This window comes from Balaenoptera physalus (assembly GCF_965194825.1).
Source record: "Balaenoptera physalus genome assembly, chromosome: 14".
NCBI lineage: Eukaryota > Metazoa > Chordata > Mammalia > Artiodactyla > Balaenopteridae > Balaenoptera > Balaenoptera physalus.
Genome location: NC_138893.1, coordinates 48,804,872 through 48,823,910, shown reverse-complemented (window position 1 = coordinate 48,823,910; position 19,039 = coordinate 48,804,872). Strand labels below are relative to the sequence as shown.

At 39.7% G+C, this 19,039-nt stretch overlaps 1 protein-coding gene across 1 annotated transcript; it reads left to right on the top strand.

Annotated features, from left to right (window-relative positions):
- Nucleotides 1-3,062: 3,062 nt before the first annotated feature.
- On the top strand, nucleotides 3,063-18,942 carry AS3MT (arsenite methyltransferase). The gene is made up of 11 exons (XM_082425319.1): nucleotides 3,063-3,151; nucleotides 3,343-3,383; nucleotides 3,647-3,774; nucleotides 5,022-5,172; nucleotides 5,682-5,818; nucleotides 6,854-6,923; nucleotides 8,065-8,146; nucleotides 9,515-9,646; nucleotides 9,974-10,116; nucleotides 11,932-12,066; nucleotides 18,647-18,942. Coding segments are annotated over exons 1-11 (1,128 nt in total). The 5' UTR covers nucleotides 3,063-3,150; the 3' UTR covers nucleotides 18,755-18,942.
- The last annotated feature ends 97 nt before the right edge of the window (nucleotides 18,943-19,039 follow it).

Genomic DNA, 19,039 nt, shown 5'->3' with positions numbered 1-19,039 from the left:
GGTTAATATGGAGACAAAAGATACTTCTCTAAAATAACATCTGTGTTGTAGAGGATATGTTGGAGGATAATTTCAAAATAATGAAAATTCAAATCTGTGCAAGCAAATTTATTTGATGATACCCAAGCAGTACTATAAAGAAAAAAATCATGCTTTAAATCTCTGTATTAGGGATAAGGCGTAAGTAAATGTTTTCTTTTTTTTTTTTTAAGGAGTTTGTGGTTAGAATTTAGAAAGAGAACAAAAGAAATCAAAGTGGAATAAGAAAACCAAGCATGAATGACAAAAATTAGAAAAATATATGAAACCATTAATTGGTTCTTACAGATTAAATTGGTAAAATGTCAGCTCAATCGTAAAAGTACAAATTAGTAAATTTATAATTGAATAGGAGATACATAAAATAAATCAATTAGATTTGAAAAGAGAGATCTGTCAGCTTGATGCTAAAAATTTAATTACTAGTATCAAAATATCTGGCTCCTTATAATGATACAATATGATAAAACTGACATTTAAAAGAGAATATGTCCAGACTGGTTATGAGAAATAATCCATAAATTGTCAGAAATAACCAATTAAAATGTCATCTGCTTGTGATGGCTGTCCTGAGACTTTTCCAAAGTATCAAATAACAAATCATTTCCATATACTCCCAAAGTATAGAAAATGATAGCAAGATACCAGTTCCTTTGCTGAAGTAAATGTAATTTTCATTAAAAAAAATAAAAAGCAAGATAATATAAAGACATTTAGGAGATTCTTATTTATGAACATAGATGCAAAAATCCTAATAAAATCTCAGAAAATTGAATAGAGAAATATTTGGAAGAACTGCTAAAATAATTCTAGAGTTTCAAAGTTCATATAACAGCTGCAGAACACATTACATTAATAAAAAACAATAAAATCATACATCACTGTAATATATACCAAAAAGGCGTCTGAAAAAGTTCAACGTCTATTTCTAATTAAACTTAAAAAAAAAATCTCTCTAAAAGTATGTTTTAGAAGAAAGAATAATAGAACCCCAGAATATTAGAGCTGTATGGGGCCTCACAAGTGATTAAATTCTAGCCCCATGTTTTACAGATGAAAAACATAGCCAGGGAGATTAAATGACTTACCCAAGGTCACTGAACTTGATGGTAGGTCTTCTGACTACTAGTCTAGCTTGCTATTATCTGTTACTTTTCTTATAGATAGAAACAAGGGTGCTTCCTGTCATTTCTAGTATTTAGCATCATAAAAAAGAAAAGGAAGTAATTGAATCCAATCCATTTACCCCTGCTACTTCATCTCTGGTAAGTAACCAGTTGGTCATCTAGCTTCTGCTTGAATACTTCTAATGTTTGGAGAATCCTTTACTTAGTGGTGGTGGCCATTTTGGAAAGCTCTACTTGAAAGATGGTTTTGTGTACTGAACCAAAAATCTGCCTTTCTGGACCATCCTGGAATTGTCAGACCAGTAGCTTCCAAGGTGGGATGTGTGGAGGTATGCACAAGGCCATCCTTTGAGGTAAGGGAAGAAAATATCTGTGTATATTTATTTTTTATCTTAAAAAGAAAATTAGCTTTTTGCTAATATTTAAAATATGGCTTGTTACGAGATCTCTGACTTGGCCTACATAGCATACCTATCATTTAACAGGGATGATATTAAAAACAAAAAATTCTGTGGCTGAAGCACTGACCAATCAGAATGAATGATGGTCACAAGCAGTCTGGTCCAAAATCAGCCCTGCACACTAGATACCTGAGGGAAAACTGGGAATAACTAAATGTAAGTTGATGGTAGTTTGTTTTATTGCAGTTTATCTGTGTGTGGTTAAGTGGATTTAAGGCTTATCAAATGATTCTTGTGAATAACCACAAATTGAAGATAATATAATAAAACAAGCACAAGTGAACAAGTGGAAAATGATAGAGCCTTTTCCTTAACCTCCCACTAATCTGTCCTTTCAAGATAAAGTTACCATTTTAACAATGAGTGAGAAAGTGACAACTTTTCTAAAGGAACTAATTTTATGGAGAGCGTGTTTTGAAAACTAATATTTTGGAGTGTTTTCACCATTAAACAATTGCCAAAAACCAGATATCTATAAAAACTTATTTTTACACACTTAATAGTTAGAGATATTCTAACCTATAAAAATATTTCAACAAGGATCATTTCCATGGGTTTAATTTGTTAAAAATATAAAAATATAACACCTTCCTCTTAACATTTAACAACAACTAATTGACATCTGGGAAGATTATTATTGTCAGATGAGATTGAAAAATGAGTATAATTTAGTAAATCTTCCATTCAGATATCCTTTCAGTTGGAACCCCATTATCGCCTTACTATCCTAATGAATAGAAATTCTTGTTATAACCACAAAAGGAAATAAGGTATACAAGTGTAGGAGTGTAGAGATTAATTAAATTAAAAATTTTTTTCTGCAAGATGAAATGGCAATACTTAGAAAACAAGTAAATTGACCAAAAAAATACTAGAGGTTAAAAATGAACTTAGCAAAGTTGCTTTCCTAAATACAATTCAGAATAGACTGAGATTGATTGATATGGAATCATTGATATGATTCCATCACTATGACATCCTGGGAAAGGAGGGAGAGCAAATCTATGGTTGTTTAGAAGCTGGGGTGGGGAGATTTACTATGCAAAGGGGCAGGAAGAAACTTTTTGGGTGAGAGTCTTGATTGCGGTGATGTATATACCTTGTTAGAATTCACAGAACTGTATACTTTATAAAGAAAGGTGAATTCCACTGAATGTAAATTCTGTCTCAATACACCTGACTTTAAAAAGTAGATTGAGAAAGGGTGATTTCATTCCCAAAGGGGGCAAAGATCAGTATATATGTGGGTGTTCATACGAGCGTTATAAAATGAAAATCACAGTGGAACAATAAAGGAAGATCCTTAATAGTAATAGCCTCTTTCCTGGTTGGAAAGACCAAAGACAGCCAAGCTGACATTGGGCCCACTAGGGCCGGAGCGCGAGGTGAGGACTCGTGGTCCGACTGCGCAGGTGGGTTCCTGCCCGGGGGCGGGGCCTCGGGAGCGCGGGCCCTCGGGAGCGCTGGGCCTCGAGAGCCGGCTGCTGGGGACCCAAGTCCTGGAGTCCGGAGGCCGAGGAGACAGTGAGTGTGGTCCCTCGCCTCCCCGCCCGCCCCCAGGGCAGGCCCTCTGCCCCTAACCCTGCTCCCCCCCACCTCCCACCATCACCACCCCCTGCCGCCCGCCCCTAGACCACCACTCAGTCCCGGGGCTCCCCTCCCCCATGCGGGCTCAGCGCCCTCGCCTTTAAGCTGCCTTTTCTCCCTCCCGGCAGTGGCCCCCACCCGCGACGATGAGATCCGGAAGGACGTGCAGGTGCCAGCAGTAGGGCCTATGGCTGCGGTGGAGCCTCAGCTGAGTGGGAACTTTAGGCCTTTGGAAGCCCGGCCTGGCCCGCCGGGATCCCTGGGGTGGGGCAGGGCCAAGTCCGGGCTGAGAGCTTTGTAGCGAGCAGAGGCCGGCCAGGCCTGGGGAGGCTGGAGGGGGGTTGGTGGGGCGTATGGGCGCCTTCACCCTGAGGACACCAGCTCCAGCTCTTCTTTCCTCACCCCTCACCCCACCCTTGGCCCCTGGGTCAGAACTACTACGGGCAGGTGCTGAAGAAATCAGCAGACCTCCAGACCAATGCGTGTGTCACTGCAGCCAGGCCAGTCCCCAAGCACATCCGGGAAGCCCTGCAGAATGTAAATGAGGAAGTATCCTTGAGGTAACGTGTCCTGTGCTGCCTCCATGAAGACCCCAGACATCTTTCTCAAAATATAGTGATGCCAGGTCACTAGGGAATTAACCCGTCTCCTCCAATCCATGGGGCTTGCCTTATCTATTATAAAACTGGTAAAGCACAGCACTGACTGATCATCTTACTGCTCTGTTGAAGAACTTCCAGTGACCCACACACACACCCCCTTTACTCACAGGATACATTCACACTCCTTGGACCTGAAATTCGAGCGTGTCCAGGTTGGCCCTCCCTTCCTAACCAACCTTGGCTCCCTCTGATGCACTATACTACTCTAGCCAGACCTTTCCCTTCCTCCTGCCATCAACACTGCCAAGATGATTTCTGCCTGCCCGGCATGCAGTTATCAATCTGGAATGCCTTCCCCTTGCTTGCTTGCTTTCTTTTTTTAATAAATAATTAAGTATTTATTTTTGACTGCATTGGGTCTTCATCCCTACGTGAGGGCTTTCTCTAGTTGTGGCCAGCGGGGGCTACTCTTCGTTGCGGTGTGAGGGCTCCTTACTGCGGTGGCTTCTCTTGTTGCGGAGCACGGGCTCTAGGTGTGCGGGCTTCAGTAGTTGTGGCATGCGGGCTCAGTTGCTCTGCGGCATGTGGGATCTTCCCAGACCAGGGCTTGGACCCATGTTCCCTGCATTGGCAGGCGGATTCTTAACCACTGCACCACTAGGGAAGCCCCCCCACCTCCTTTCTACCTTCCAAATCCTACCTATCCAACGCTTCACTGATGTCCTACCTACTTTGTGAAGCCTTCTTTAATCCTTGGGCACCACTTCCCCAAACCACTATAACACTTACTTCCTGTGCCACTCAGCTTGTAAATAAATCATGGAAAATATTTTGTTTTTGTGCTTTATCTCCCTCGTTAAATACACTTAAGGGACAGAATTCTTGTCTTACCTTTCTTCTTCAATAACTAGCAAGTCCTGGACCTGCATAAGATGATCAGTTAATGCCTAACAAATATTTTAGTTGGTTTATTTGTCTTAGTACCTGGTACAGTGCCCATCAATTCAATGGTAAACAAAGCAGATAAGAGTCCCAGCCTTCATGGAGCTTCCGGTGTAGTGAGGGAGACTAAACATCTAAAGAGAAATTGAATGATGGAAGGAAGGAAAGGAGGGAGGGAAGGAGGAAGGATTTATAAGATTTAATGGTTCCACATCTTCTCGTCTCTAGAGGGAAAAAATGTGTATATATTTTCTGTTTCCCAGATATTATGGCTGTGGTCTGGTCATCCCTGAGTGTCTGGAAAACTGCTGGATTTTGGACCTGGGGAGTGGAAGTGGCCGAGACTGCTATGCACTTAGTCAGCTGGTTGGTGAGAAGGGACATGTCACCGGAATAGACATGACAGAAGGTCAGGTGAGGCAATTATTTCAAGGACAAGGAGGAAAAAATTCTGAAAAGCATTCTTTTAGAGATAAAGTTGTTTCCTTGTGACTCTTCAAGGATAATTTAAGAAGGGTGCTAAATGCAGTGATCGCTTGTGCCATTACTGCTTCCTGACCTGGAAACTGAGAACTTTGACAATTAGGGTCTTCTCTGGGAGAACAGAGTCAAAGGTTTGATCTGATTTATGAATATCATGATGACTGAATGGAGTTTGATCTTGTCCTTTCTGCCATCTATCCTGAAAGATTTTCTTATTGAGTGAAGAGTTTATTCAAATAAAACCCATGTATCAAACAGGGGCTTTATGCCCCATTGAGTTGTCCCACTCTGTAGTATATCCTGTATGCCCAGATGAACCTTGTTTACGTACCTAAAACATTCTGGGGGGAGTATATTCCATTAGTAATAGGAAACTTTAGGAAAAAATTAGTGCATTCAAAAATGTTGATTATCAAATCTATTTTTTTTTCTTCCTTTAGGTAGAAGTGGCTAACAAGTACATTGAATATCACATGGAAAAATATGGCTTCCAGTCACCCAATGTGACTTTTATTCACGGCTACATAGAGAAGTTAGGAGAGGCTGGAATCAAGAATGAGAGTTATGATATTGTTATGTAGGTCTATGTCCTTACTGTCGTGAATATAGCCCATTTCCTATTGAACACACGAATGTCACCACTTTTTGCTGAATGGATTCTTATTTGGGGGGTTAAACTAAACTTAGCATAACTTAATGAAGGGATGGAGCTGGCCTGGGGCGCTTGTAGTCCACCAGCCACAGAACACGCTAGCCTGAGAGAGAACGTATTTTAATTTTTTTTTTTTTCTTGGCTGCGTTGGGTCCTCATTGCTGTGCATGGGCTTTCTATAGTTGTGTCGAGCAGAGGCTACTCTTCATCGTGGTGCACCGGCTTCTCACTGTGTTGGCTTCTCTTGTTGCAGAGCACGGGCTCTAGGGGCTCGGGCTTCAGTAGTTGGGGCATGTGGGCCCTAGAGCACAGGCTCAGTAGTTGTGGCGCACGGGCTTAGTTGCTCCATGGCATGTGGGATCTTCCCAGACCAGGGAATCGAACCTGTGTCCCCTGCACTGGCAGGCGGATTCTTAACCACCGCACCACCAGGGAAGTCCTGAGAATGTATTTTAAACTTAACCGTGGTTTACAAATGAGCCCAGAAGACCAGCAAGACCAATGAGTCTGCTTATACAATATGTTATCTTCAGTATTATTTTCATGGCAAATTATAGGATTCTGTGTTTCTGTTTTTCCTCTGAGTTGTCAAATCATGCCTTAATAAAACTGCCTTTGAGGAACTTAGCCTATTTACATGTGGCATAAGAAATGCCTTGTGCAGTAGGCATCTGGTCCCAGGTCATTTTTTTGCATGGTCAACATCAGGGCAGAAACAAATAAGCATGCCTCAGAATTTTTTCTGCACACTCAAAGTTGCTAACAATTTATTGAGATTTCAAACACTCTGTCCATCTTCCTTATCTTGGGACAAAGTTGAGTGGGGGGAAGAGAGGAGGGAGGTGGGAAGAATAGTGTAGCTTTGAGAAAATGGTGGGAACCACCTTTAGGGACTAAAAGGATTTGAAGGTGTCTAAGTAGCCTGCAGATGTGCTTGACATTCTGTCTATTCTTTTTTAGATCCAATTGTGTCATTAACCTTGTACCTGATAAACAGCAAGTGCTGCAGGAGGTATATCGAGTGTTAAAGGTGAGGGGAAGACGGAGACCAGTGGTCTTTGAACATCAGTGAGAGCACATGGGATATGTCCTGTTCTTGTCCCCTTGAGCTGAGAGCTCAAACTCTCAATTTATCCATTAAATTAGAAAGAGTGGCAAAATGTGGGAGTGACAGGAATACCCTAGATATGAATTTGTTTTCCTCTAGGTTGCAAAAGGTGATAAATCTGAGAGTCACGATTGTGATTGAATATGTTAAAATTTGCTTTCTTGGCTGTTTTTCCTCCTGCTTGCTGCTGTCCATGATCCTAGAATAGCATCTGCAGAGCTGCGGGGACCTTTGGACTGACTACTAAGGTTATTTTGAATATACTTTCCTAGCATGGACGGTGTTTCTCAGGGATCCTTGTTTTGTATCCATCAGGATTCCAGATCTTTGGGAAGTTAAGGAAGATGGATCTTTTCCATTAACTACTCTCTTAAAGGAAAACTTGCAGGAGCTCCACACCCTCTATATGTATCATGAGATGTATCTCTTCATGACAGAAGATAGAAGATTATGAGATTCTTGGTTTATAGGGCTGTTTTAGAGATCAAATAAGAATATCTATGTAGAAATGATTTAACAATGTCTTAATGAGTAGGCCATTGTATAGACCAGCTCACTGTTTTCACCAGGGCGTATGTGTAGAAGGTAGAGACATTACTATAGAATCTAGACGTCCATGCTCTTGAAATTAGCTGAATAAAATCTTAAAATTCCTGATCACTCATATGCCTGAGATTTTAAGGACAATGTTTTAAAAAGATAATGTGTTATTATAAAAATAAATAAAACATTACAAAAGTTATTTAATTTTTAAGGGAGAAGAGTTTATGAATACTGTTTACTTCTGTTAGTTCTGTAACAACCTGGCCTTGCTTTCGCTTCAGATTGGTTAAGCTTGGAAAGTTATTTTATTACCTGTTGAGTGGGGCACTGAAAAAAAAATCTTGGCAGTTGGCTATTGATTATAACTAGGGAGGCAGCTAGTAGTTATTTGTCCAAAAAGGGTCAGCTCAAGAACTTCTGTTGTTTTTTTTAAAACTTGATTTTAGCCCCTCATTCCTTTCTTTGCTATCTGGGACTAATGTAATCTTTAACCTTGTTTGGATTAATTCTGCTGTTTCAGCACGGTGGGGAGCTATATTTCAGTGACGTCTATGCTAGCCTTGAATTGCCAGAAGAAGTCAGGACACACAAAGTTTTAAGGGGTAGGTTTTTGTGTTTTATTTTGTTTTGAGGCAGATACTCGTCCAAGTACAGAGTTCCATCCTGCTAATATCCAGGATAAGGCTTTGTGATGTGGGAACATGGGATTCGCTCAGGAGGCTTAGGTTCTGTTCCTCCTCTGACACTCAAATCTGGTATGACCTTGGACAATTTAATTAATCTCTTTGAGTCGTGTGTTCCGTACTGTAAAATGTAGGTAATAATTCAATCTGCCTTATAGGGCTGTTATGAAGATTAAATGGGATAGTGAATGTGAAAAATTCTTTAAACTCTAGTGTGGAAATGACGGCAACTGCTCCAGAGTTGATGCCTCCTTAATTCCCCGTGTTCTCATCATTATTGTGTTGTCGATTCCTTTACTGTCATTTTCATGGAGTCTCTGGACGTTGAGGAGATAAATGCATGTGTTTGGTCAGTCTGGTTATGAAATCAAAAGTTCTTAACTTTTAAAATAAATTATGTTAACTTTTTCCTTATTATACAAGAAGAAATGGATATTGTTAAAAAGTTGGAAAATAGGGAATTCCCTGGTGGTCCAGTGGTTAGGACCCCACACTTCCACTGCAGGGGGCCCAGGTTCAATCCCTGGTCGGGGAACTAAGATCCCGAAAGCTGTGTGGCGCAGCCAAAAAAAAAAACAGTTGGAAAATACAAAAAGAAAAAGTTACTACTAAGCACATAACCCAGGAATAACCTATTTTAATAGCTTAGTATACACACTTTTAGGGTTTATTTTTCCTGTGAGTGTGTATAATAATATTGGGAATATGCTGCATATAGAATTTAGTATTCTAATTTTATTTAGCATATTTCCTAAGCCTAAAACTTTAAAAAAATTTTTAAATGTTTGTATTATACAACTCTATTGTACAGCTGTACCATAATTTATTTGACCGTTTCTCTATTGGTGATGATTTAGATTATTTCTAATTTGTTGATGTAATAAATTTAAAAACTGTAAAATGCCTTATGAACATTAATAGTAATTACTGTTCTAGTAGCAGATCATTATGAGATTAATCTGGAACTAAGAGGCAGTTTTGGAATTTTTCTAGCATGTTTTTTTACATTACAGTGCTTTTCAGAATGTGACGTAATACGTACATGAATATTATGATTGATAGAACCAATGCATTAGTGACTGTCCTGAAGAATGGTTCCCAGAGACCATTAGCTAGCATATCGGGTTTCAACCATGACTTTCTATACCTTGGGGGACACTCAGGTCCTTCTTCTGTTTTTCTAGAACCTATGCTTTAAGTAATACTATAGCCTAATCAATTATACAGAAGAATAATTCCCTTAATACCTAGTTGTATTGGTTGATCTGTGATTTTTGTTTTTTTTAGGTGAGTGCCTGGGTGGTGCTTTGTACTGGAAGGACCTTGCTATCCTTGCCCAAAAAATTGGGTTCTGCCCTCCACGTTTGGTCACTGCCAATTTCATTACAGTTCAAAACAAGGAACTAGAAAACATGATCGGTAAGAAACAGCAGTAGGGTCTGTTATAACTGCACCCTGAATGGTTCAAATTTGGTGATTATCGAGTGTCTCCTGAGTGAGTCTCATTGAAGGAGACTGTGTCATCTGGAAATCTCCATCTTGTCTCCTGTTTAATGGCAACCTCCCAAAGTTTGGCATTTAATAAAGCACTTTGAAGTTATTCAGTAAATAGAGTGATGTGCCCATAAAGATAATTGATGGCATGCAAAGAAGAAATCGTCTTTATAATATTAAGTCCTCATCTGCTGAGCAAACCAATAGCCGTTGGAGTGCTGGAGATGAACCATGAGTATATTCTATTTTTAGGTGACTGCCGTTTTGTTTCTGCAACATTTCGCCTTTTCAAACTCCCTAAGACAGGACCAACCAAAAGATGCCAAGTTATTTACAACGGAGGAATCACAGGACACGAAAAAGAACTAATATTTGATGCAAATTTCACATTTAAGGTAAATAAAGATTTCCGTGACTTCCAGCATTCTTCCTATTCTTTCCTTTGCTCCAGGAACCTTTTCTTAACCTTGCATTGCTTCTCACTTTTCTGGTCTTGGTGTATATGTGTTTCTCTATATATATACACACACATATACATATACGTATATACGTATTTGCTGAACTATTGAAAAGTAAGTTGCAGATATCATGACATTTTACCTTTAAATAGTTCAGCATGCATCTCCTAAGAATAAAATTTCTCCTACATAACCAAATACCATTACGACATCTAAAAAACTTTTCTATGAGAAACATTATTCAGACATCAGATTAATGGAATTATAGAGAAAGAGGATGGAAAAATAGGAGAGGACTGCATAACAGTATTTCAGTTGTTTAATTGTATTGTGGGATTAAGGATTGTTAGTGTTTAATGATGACATTGACATTTCTACTACTCTTTTTAGAGTAGGTTTTGTTTTCTCAAAACAGAGACGTACAGGCTTTGGAATTAGATACCTGGTTTCATATTCTGGCTCTGTTATTTATTTATTACTCAGGTAAACTTGAATGTGCCACCAAAATTGTTTGAGATACAATTTGCTCCACTGTAAAAGTAGGGATAATAATACCTACATGGCAGAATTTCTATAAAGATTAGCAATAATATAGCAAAACATTGGTACTGGGAACTCAGTAAATAGAAGATACCGTCATTATTTGCTCCAAAGGTGGAAGAACTTTACTGTTTCCTCCACCTGATTTTTTTGTCTAGATAGCATTTTCAAATTTCTAAAATACTCCCTGGTGTAGCAGAGCCATTAATGCTTTTTCACTGATACACTGCCACTTGCCTGCTTCAATAGATTCACAGGATCAGAGTGGGAAGGGCCTTTGAAATCATTACTCTGGTCTACTGGCTTTCAAAACAACATTTCTAATAGCAGAATTATTTTTTATTGAGATATAATTGACATATAACATTAGTTTCAGGTGTACAACATAATGATTTAATACTTGTATGTATTGCAAAACGATCACCACAGTGAGTCTAGTTAATGTCCATTACCATACATATTTACAAATTGTTTTTTCTTGTGGTGAGAACTTTTAAGATTTACTTTCTCAGCAACTTTCAAATATATAATACACTATTATTAACTAAAGTCACTATGCTGTATATTATATCCTCATGAGTTATTTTATAACTGAGAGTTTGTATCTTTTGATCCACTTTAGCCATTTTGCCCACTCTCTAACTCCCCCAGAATTATTTTTTTCAGCAAAATTTTATTTAAAAGACCAATACTTACTATGTGTCAGTCATTGCTTTATATAACCCCAGTATCTGAAGGGATACAAGCAGAGTTTATCTGACAGGAGCAGGGATTGGACAGCTCAGAATCTCCTGTGTTTGCTCCTGGTTCCCAAGGCGTAGACCCTTTACACACCTCCCAGGCACCCTGGGACTCAAGGAAATACACTTTAAAAGCCACTAGTCCAAAGCCCTCATTTTAGCAATGAATAAGGTGAAACTCAGAGAGCAGTGGTTTTCTACATTTGCCTCTGAGCAGAGACTAGACACTGGAGCCACGAGTGCCCTTTTTTTTGCACTGCCACCAAAGGAAAACTGATAACGACACTGGTCAATTCCATGTGGAAATAAGCATGAAGCTAGCAGCAGGGTCTGAACATGAGAAAATACTTATGTCAAAAGGTGTAGTCTCTTTATCTTGAGATATTGCTTGTTAGTAGAACTTCAGGGTGTTTTTCTTCTGTTGAGACAAAAGTGGCATCTCTAAGAATGCGTCTTTCATGCTACCCTTCAGAAAGATGAAACTGTTGAAGTGGACGAAGAAACAGCAGCTATCCTGAAGAATTCACGATTTGCCCAAGATTTTCTGATCAGGCCAGATGGAGAGAAGTTGCCAACATGTGGAGGCTGTACTGCTTTTGAAGCAAAGGTTTGCTCGGCTTTCAATTCCCTAACCTCAAACAGAGAACCATTTAAAAAATCGTTATGGTCACCACAGACTGCTAAAGCAAGAAACAAAGCATTGTTCTTTTAGTTGGCCACCATAACTTATTTCTAGCATTTTTGTACCTATAAAATGATTTACCTTCATAACTTCATTTTCCTGGGCTTCCCTGGTGGCACAGTGGTTAAGAATCCGCCTGCCAATGCAGGGGACACGGGTTCGAGCCCTGGTCCGGGGAGATCCCACATGCCGCGGAGCAGCTAAGCCTGTGCGCCACAACTACTGAGCCTGTGCTCTAGAGCCCACAAGCCACAACTACTGAAGCCCGTGCGCCTAGAGCCCGTGCTCCACAGCAAGAGAAGCCACCGCAGTGAAAAGCCTGCGCACCACAACGAAGAGTAGCCCCCACTCACTTTTTTTTCTTTTAGAAAAAAAAGCTTAAAAAAAAAAGAGAAAGAAACCATAAAGGAAATGACTACATAAAAATTGAAAACATCTATTCAGGAAAAAAAAGCAAATAAAAAGATAAATGAGAGAAAATATTTGCAAAATATAATAGACAATCTCTTATAGAGCAATTAAAAAATGAATATCACTCTAATAGAAAATGGTTAAAGGAATTATTATAGGAAGTTCACAATGCTCTATGTGAACATTATAAATTTACTTATGTTTTCTTTTAGTACTTTTTAAAAATGAGATAAAATTTATGTAACATAAAATTCATTATTTTAACCATTTTAACGTGTACAATTTAGCAGCTTTTAGTATATTTATAAGGTTGTGCAACTATTACCACTGTCTAGTGCCAGAAAACTTTCATCACCTGCAAAAGAAATCCCATGCCCATTAAGCCCTAATTCCCCAATCTCCCCTTCTCCCACCCCTGGCAATAACTAATCTGCTTTCCGTCTCTGGATTTGCTTATTCTGGACATTTTATGTAAGTGGAATCATACACTACATGGCCTTTTTTGTCTGGCTTCTCTTACTTAATATAATGTTTTTAAGGTTTATCCAGATAGCAGTATTTCATTCCTTTTTATGGCTGAACAATAGTCCCTTGTATTAGGGACTAAAAATGAGGATAGACCTCATTTTTTTTTTTATCCATTCATCAGTCGATAGACATTAGGTTATTTCCACTTTTTGGCTATTGTGAGTCGTGTTGCTGTGAATATGCATGTGTATGTGCTTCATGTACTTGTTGAGTAGTTGTTTCAATTCTTTTGGGTCTATATCTAGGAGTGGAATTGTTGGGTCATATGGTAATTCTCCATTTAACTTTTTGGAAAGCCACCAAACTGTGTTCTACAGTGGCTGCACATTTTACATTCCTACCAGCAGTGTACAAGGGTTCCAGTTTCTCTGCATCCTTGCCAACACTTGTTGTTTTCTGTTCTGTTTTGATTGTAGCCATCGTAGTGTGAAGTGGTACTTCACTTGGTTTTGATTTGCATTTCCCTAATGACTAATGATGTTAAGCATCTTCTCATGTGCTTGTTGACTGTATAATTTCTTGACCATGTGTTTATTTTCTCTGGAGAAATGTCTTGTCCTTTGCCTGTTTTTAAATTGGGTAGTTTGTCTTTTTGTTGCAGAGTTGTAAGAGTTCTTTATATATTCTGGATACTGGACCCTTATCACGTACATGATTTGCAAAAATGTCTCCCATTCTGTGTGTTATCTTTTTATTCTCTTGATAGTGTCTTTTGATACATAAAAGGTTTTAATTTTGATGAAGTCCAGTTAGTTTTTCTTTGCTTGTGCTTTGGGTATCATCGCTAAGAATCTATTACTTAATCCAAGGTCATGAAGATTCTTCTAGTACTTCCATGGTTTGTTTTTCACATTTAAATTTTTACTCCATCTGGAATTTATTTTTTTTAAATGCTAAATTCCTCTTTTCCTTTCCTTTTTTTAAAATTAATTAATTTATTTACTTTTCTTTTTATTTTTGGCTGCCTCAGGTCTTAGTTGCGGCACGCAGGATATTCCTTGCAGCACCTGGGCTCTTCGTTATGGCATGCTGGCTCCTCTCTAGTTGTGGCATTTGGGTTTTTTCTCTCTAGTTGTGATGTGTGGGTTTTCTCTCTCTTGTTGTGGCGCACAGGCTCCAGAGCACGTGGTCTCTGTAGTTTGCAGCACGCAGGCTCTCTAGTTGAGGTACGCGGGCTTAGTTGCCCCACGGCATGTGGGATCTTAGTTCCCTGACCAGAGATCGAACCTGCATCCCCTGCATTGGAAGGTGGATTCTTTTTTTTAAATTTTTTTCTGCCTTTATTTATATTTTTAAATTTATTTATTTCTGGCTGTGTTGGGTCTTCGTTTCTGTGCAAGTGCTTTCTCCAGTTGCGGTGAGCGGGGGCCACTCTTCATCGCGGTGTGCGGGCCGTTCACTGTCGTGGCCTCTCTTGTTGCAGAGCACAGGCTCCAGATGCGCAGGCTCAGTAGTTGTGGCTCACGGGCCTAGTTGCTCCACGGCATGTGGGATCCTCCCAGACCAGGGCTCGAACCCGTGTCCCCTGCATTGGCAGGCAGATTCTCAACCACTGCGCCACCAGGGAAGCCCTGGAAGGTGGATTCTTTACCACTGGAACACCAGGGAAGTCCTTGGAATTTATTTTAACATAAATATTCAGGTAGAGTGTGGCTATTTTTCTGAATATTAACTAGTCAAATTTTCCTATTTATTAATTCATTTCTCTGCTGTTTTGGAATGCTAATTTCTATCATATCTAATTTCTTAAATGTATATTTGAGCCAGTATTCCAGCATATTCGAAAATGAATATTTTCTAAAATGTCTTAGATTCATATTTAGAATTATTCTAGTAACTGAAATACTGGTGTAGCATTTTTTAAAGCATTTTATTACAATTTATCTCAGGTCATCTCTCACAACTTCCCTGTGAGGAAGGCAGATAGGTAGTTATAACAGATATTAGCATCTCTCTTCTTATTATTTATTTTTACCTTTTCCCCATTCATGCTATCATAATTATTTTATTAATCTATTCATTATTTTATAGTATTTTATTATTTAGAACAAGCTTAGTGATGGATTTCAAGTCTCTTTTGTCTGATAGAACTTCCTTTTTTAAAAAATTTTTTTAAAAATTTATTTTATTTATTTATTTTTGGCTCTGTTGGGTCTTTGTTGCTGCACCTGTGCTTTCTCTAGTTGAGGCGAGTGGGGGCTACTCTTCGTTGCGGTGCTCAGGCTTCTCATTGTGGTGGCTTCTCTTGTTGCGGAGTAAGGGCTCTAGGCACGCGGGCTTCAGTAGTTGTGGCTCGCGGGCTGTAGAGCGCAGGCTCAGTAGTTGTGGCGCACGGGCGTAGTTGCTTCGTGTGTGGGATCTTCCTGGACCAGGGCTTGAACCCATGTTCCCTGCACTGGCAGGCGGATTCTTAACCACTGCACCACCAGGGAAGCTCCTCTGATAGAACTTCTAACATTCACCAAAGTCATTACAGTGATGCACCTCAAGGCACTGGATGTTGGAAGCCCAGGGAAATAAGCTACTGATCTTGCTGGGGCAGGGTGGTGGCACAGCTTGGGGTTTAAGTACACAGGTCTTGGAGTCAGACAGACTAGGTTCAAATCTTGGCTCTGCCACTTATGTGTGATCTCGGATACCTTAACTAACCTCCCTACACCCTCAGTTTCCTCATGTGTAATGGGGAGGTAATAATCCCTTTTTTCCTCAGGTTGTGAGAATCAAATGGAATGATACATGTAAATGTTGGCCAATGCCTGGCAAATAATACGTACTCAAGAAAAAGAGGTGGTTATGGTTATGAACTTGTATTTGTTAATATTCCTGGTCCCTTGGAACCATGTTCTATGTATTTGAGTTCTGACCATCTTTGCAGGATTCTTGTCATTCTCTCATAAACCCTTTCTCATGAGCTCAGAATTTCTGTAATCTTTTCTGCATGAATTTTACTTTCTGTTGTTTATATTTCATAGAAATTTTGGATATGTGGGGCACACATTGATACACAAGTAGCTCTTGTGCCTTTTCCTCCCCCACCCCTTTTGTTACCTCACAAGCAGTCTTGTTTTTTTTTTTTTTTTTTGGGCCACACTGGGCAGCTTGTGGGATCTTAAGTTCCCCAACCAGGGACTGAAGCCAGGGCCCTGGCTGTGAAAGTGCCGAGTCCTAAACCAGTGAACCTCCAGGGAATTCCCAAGTAGTCTTTAAGAGTAAAGCTTATTGGGAATTCCCTAGTGGCCTAGTGGTTAAGGATTCCAGGCTTTCACTGCCGTGGCCCAGGTTCAATCCCTGGTTGGGGAACTGAGATCCTGCAAGCCAGATCACTCTCCAAAATGGTAAATTTGTACTTGAGGAAGTTCAGTTGGAGACAAGAATCCTGGGGCCAAAAAAACCTGGTATGTTCTTGTTTGGCCACTATTACCAGCATGAATCAAGTTCAAGCTAAGTGTAGAAACCACCTCTAGAGGTAAAGAGCGATTTTCTTTCTTTGCTTTATTCGGTTCTTGAGCACTCTGCTATTGTCAACTCTTCTGTGTTTCTAAGGAGGTAACTTTTGGGGGGAAAGTAGAAAAAACTTGAATTCTTACTTTTCAGTCCATTACATTTCATGAATGTGTTATTGGTCTTTTGAAATTCTTGGTATTTCACTGATAACAAAATCTTGCTGGTCAGAATCAATGTTTATCTTGAAATATTTTCATCATTCTAATTCTCCTGTACCTGGTTTCCTGAATCCTGGCTCTAAAAGCTGTCAGAAAATTAGTTACATGTAAAGGGAGTCTTTTCCCCAGCCATAACACTTCCACTGCACTCTGGCTGGGAAACTGTAGTTAAATGAGTTTGCTTCTGCAGGAGATGCTTTTCTACTAGCATAGCTCTCCTAGCTAGCAGCACCTCATGTGCAGGAGGGTTCCTGACCTCAGGCTGGAATGCAACATTCTACATGTTTGAACTGGTTTATCATAACAATCTCCCATCTGTCCTAGCTTATTTCTTTCAGCCTATGGTTGTGCCATTGTCTTGCCATCAGCTCCACGTTTCTGAAATGGGAATAATTGACACTGAAGGAAGATTTAAAGAATGAAACAACTGTGTGTCCTAGAAATATAACCTTGTGCTCTCGGGGGAGGACATTCTTATCTTTTTTATGGAGGACCTTAATGATAGATTCCTGAGTACCGTAAGCAGGCGGCATGTAGAGAATTGCTTGTATTTCTGTTTTCCTATCAGTTACTGCAATAGAGGAATGAAAGTACTGCTTGTTACTGAGGGTTGACTCGATAATGACTGTTTTTGAGAGCTCTTCTTTTCTTTTTTCTTCTTCTCCTCCTCCTCCTCCTTTTTTAATCCTGAGAAGCAAAATGTATTTTGCTATTTAAAAGAATTATGTTATTAAAACACTGCAGCATCTGAAATGATGCAAATAGGAGGTGTGCTATGTACTGTCTTGCTCCAGTTAACAGTCGTGGTAGTAATCACATGACAACAGTAGTAATAGGATAGAGGACCTAGCCTTTATCGAACAGTTAATATGTTGAAGGCACCACGTCATTTACTCTTCACAATTCCCCTTATCTTCATTTTACAGATGAAGAAACAGGCTCAGAGAGATTAATTTGCTAATCCAAGGTCACACAGCTAGAAAGCAGTGAATCTGAATCCACGTCTGATTCTAGAGCTGACATTCTTAAGCAGTATGCTGCACTACCTCTCCGTATCTATACTGTTCATAGAAGCACAAGATGTTGGTGCTGGAAAGGACTGCTTGTCAAGGTGTCCCACCTTTTATTTCTTTCAAGTCTTGAGAGCTTTTTGGGCTGAAAGCATGCATTTGGAAGTGATATTGATATCACTTGTACACCCTTCTATTTGCAGTGACCACCAATAAATAATAAGAGTGTAAATTCATGTTTAATGAATTCACTTTCATTATTTAAGGTGGCTTGTTCATACTCTTGACTTCCAACCTTTTTGCCTAGTTTTTCTCTGACCCCGTTGGCACTGCTCGTGGAGGTATCTCATTTGAAGATGAAAGGAGGAAAAATAAAGACTGCCGTCTTATCTTTTGAAAATTCCACTTACTCTGCCCTGAAATCTTGCTGGTTGTGGTTGGCAATCTCAACATCTGAACATCAGCAACTACTAATGAGGGTCCTGGTATCTGGGACTTACCTCCTTCTCTTGCACACGTTTCTAGAGATTAGAGTAAGGGAAGGGAAGAAGTTTCAGCATTTCAGTAGCTCAGTTCCAAAAAGGTAAAAGGCACAAACAAATGGGAATCCCACAAAACGAAACAAAGCAGAATCAACTCTCTTGGCCCCAAAGGGAACACCTTTCCAAAGCTGTAAATGAAGTTTACCTTGAAAGTAGTGATAACTTGATTAGAAACTTCAGGAAAAGACAGCTACCTTTATAAGTTAGTGACTGATGCTACTCCCAGGACCTCACAGAACTGTAAAATTTTATCCTCCTAGGTAAATCAACCTAAGTCCAACTGAAATGTTAGTGTTTGGGTCTGTTGAAACACCTTTAACTTGTCCTTTCATTTTGGTTTGTCTTTTGACAGGATATAATCACAGATCCATTCAAGCTTGCAGAAGGGTCTGACAATGCGAAGTCCAGAAGTCCCCCTGAAGCTGCCAGCAGCTGCCGAGGCACAGAGAAGTGCTGCTAAAACAACAGCTGACCAGGAGACAGTGGGCAGGAGGTGAAAGAATGAGTTACACATGTCTTAACCTGCTCTTCCCCACAGCCCATATCACTAGAAAGAATAAAAGGCAAAACTCCACCGTATTTTAGATAAAAATTAATGAATTATTTTTACAAAGTGTTAATTAAAGGTTCACAGGAAGATCATCTAAAGACTAGTTAAGCAGTTTTTCTCTTAACCGAGTCTGGTGCCACCTAGTGGCCAGAAATGGAACTGAGAAGCAGTGTGAAAGCTTGGCTGATGGGCAAG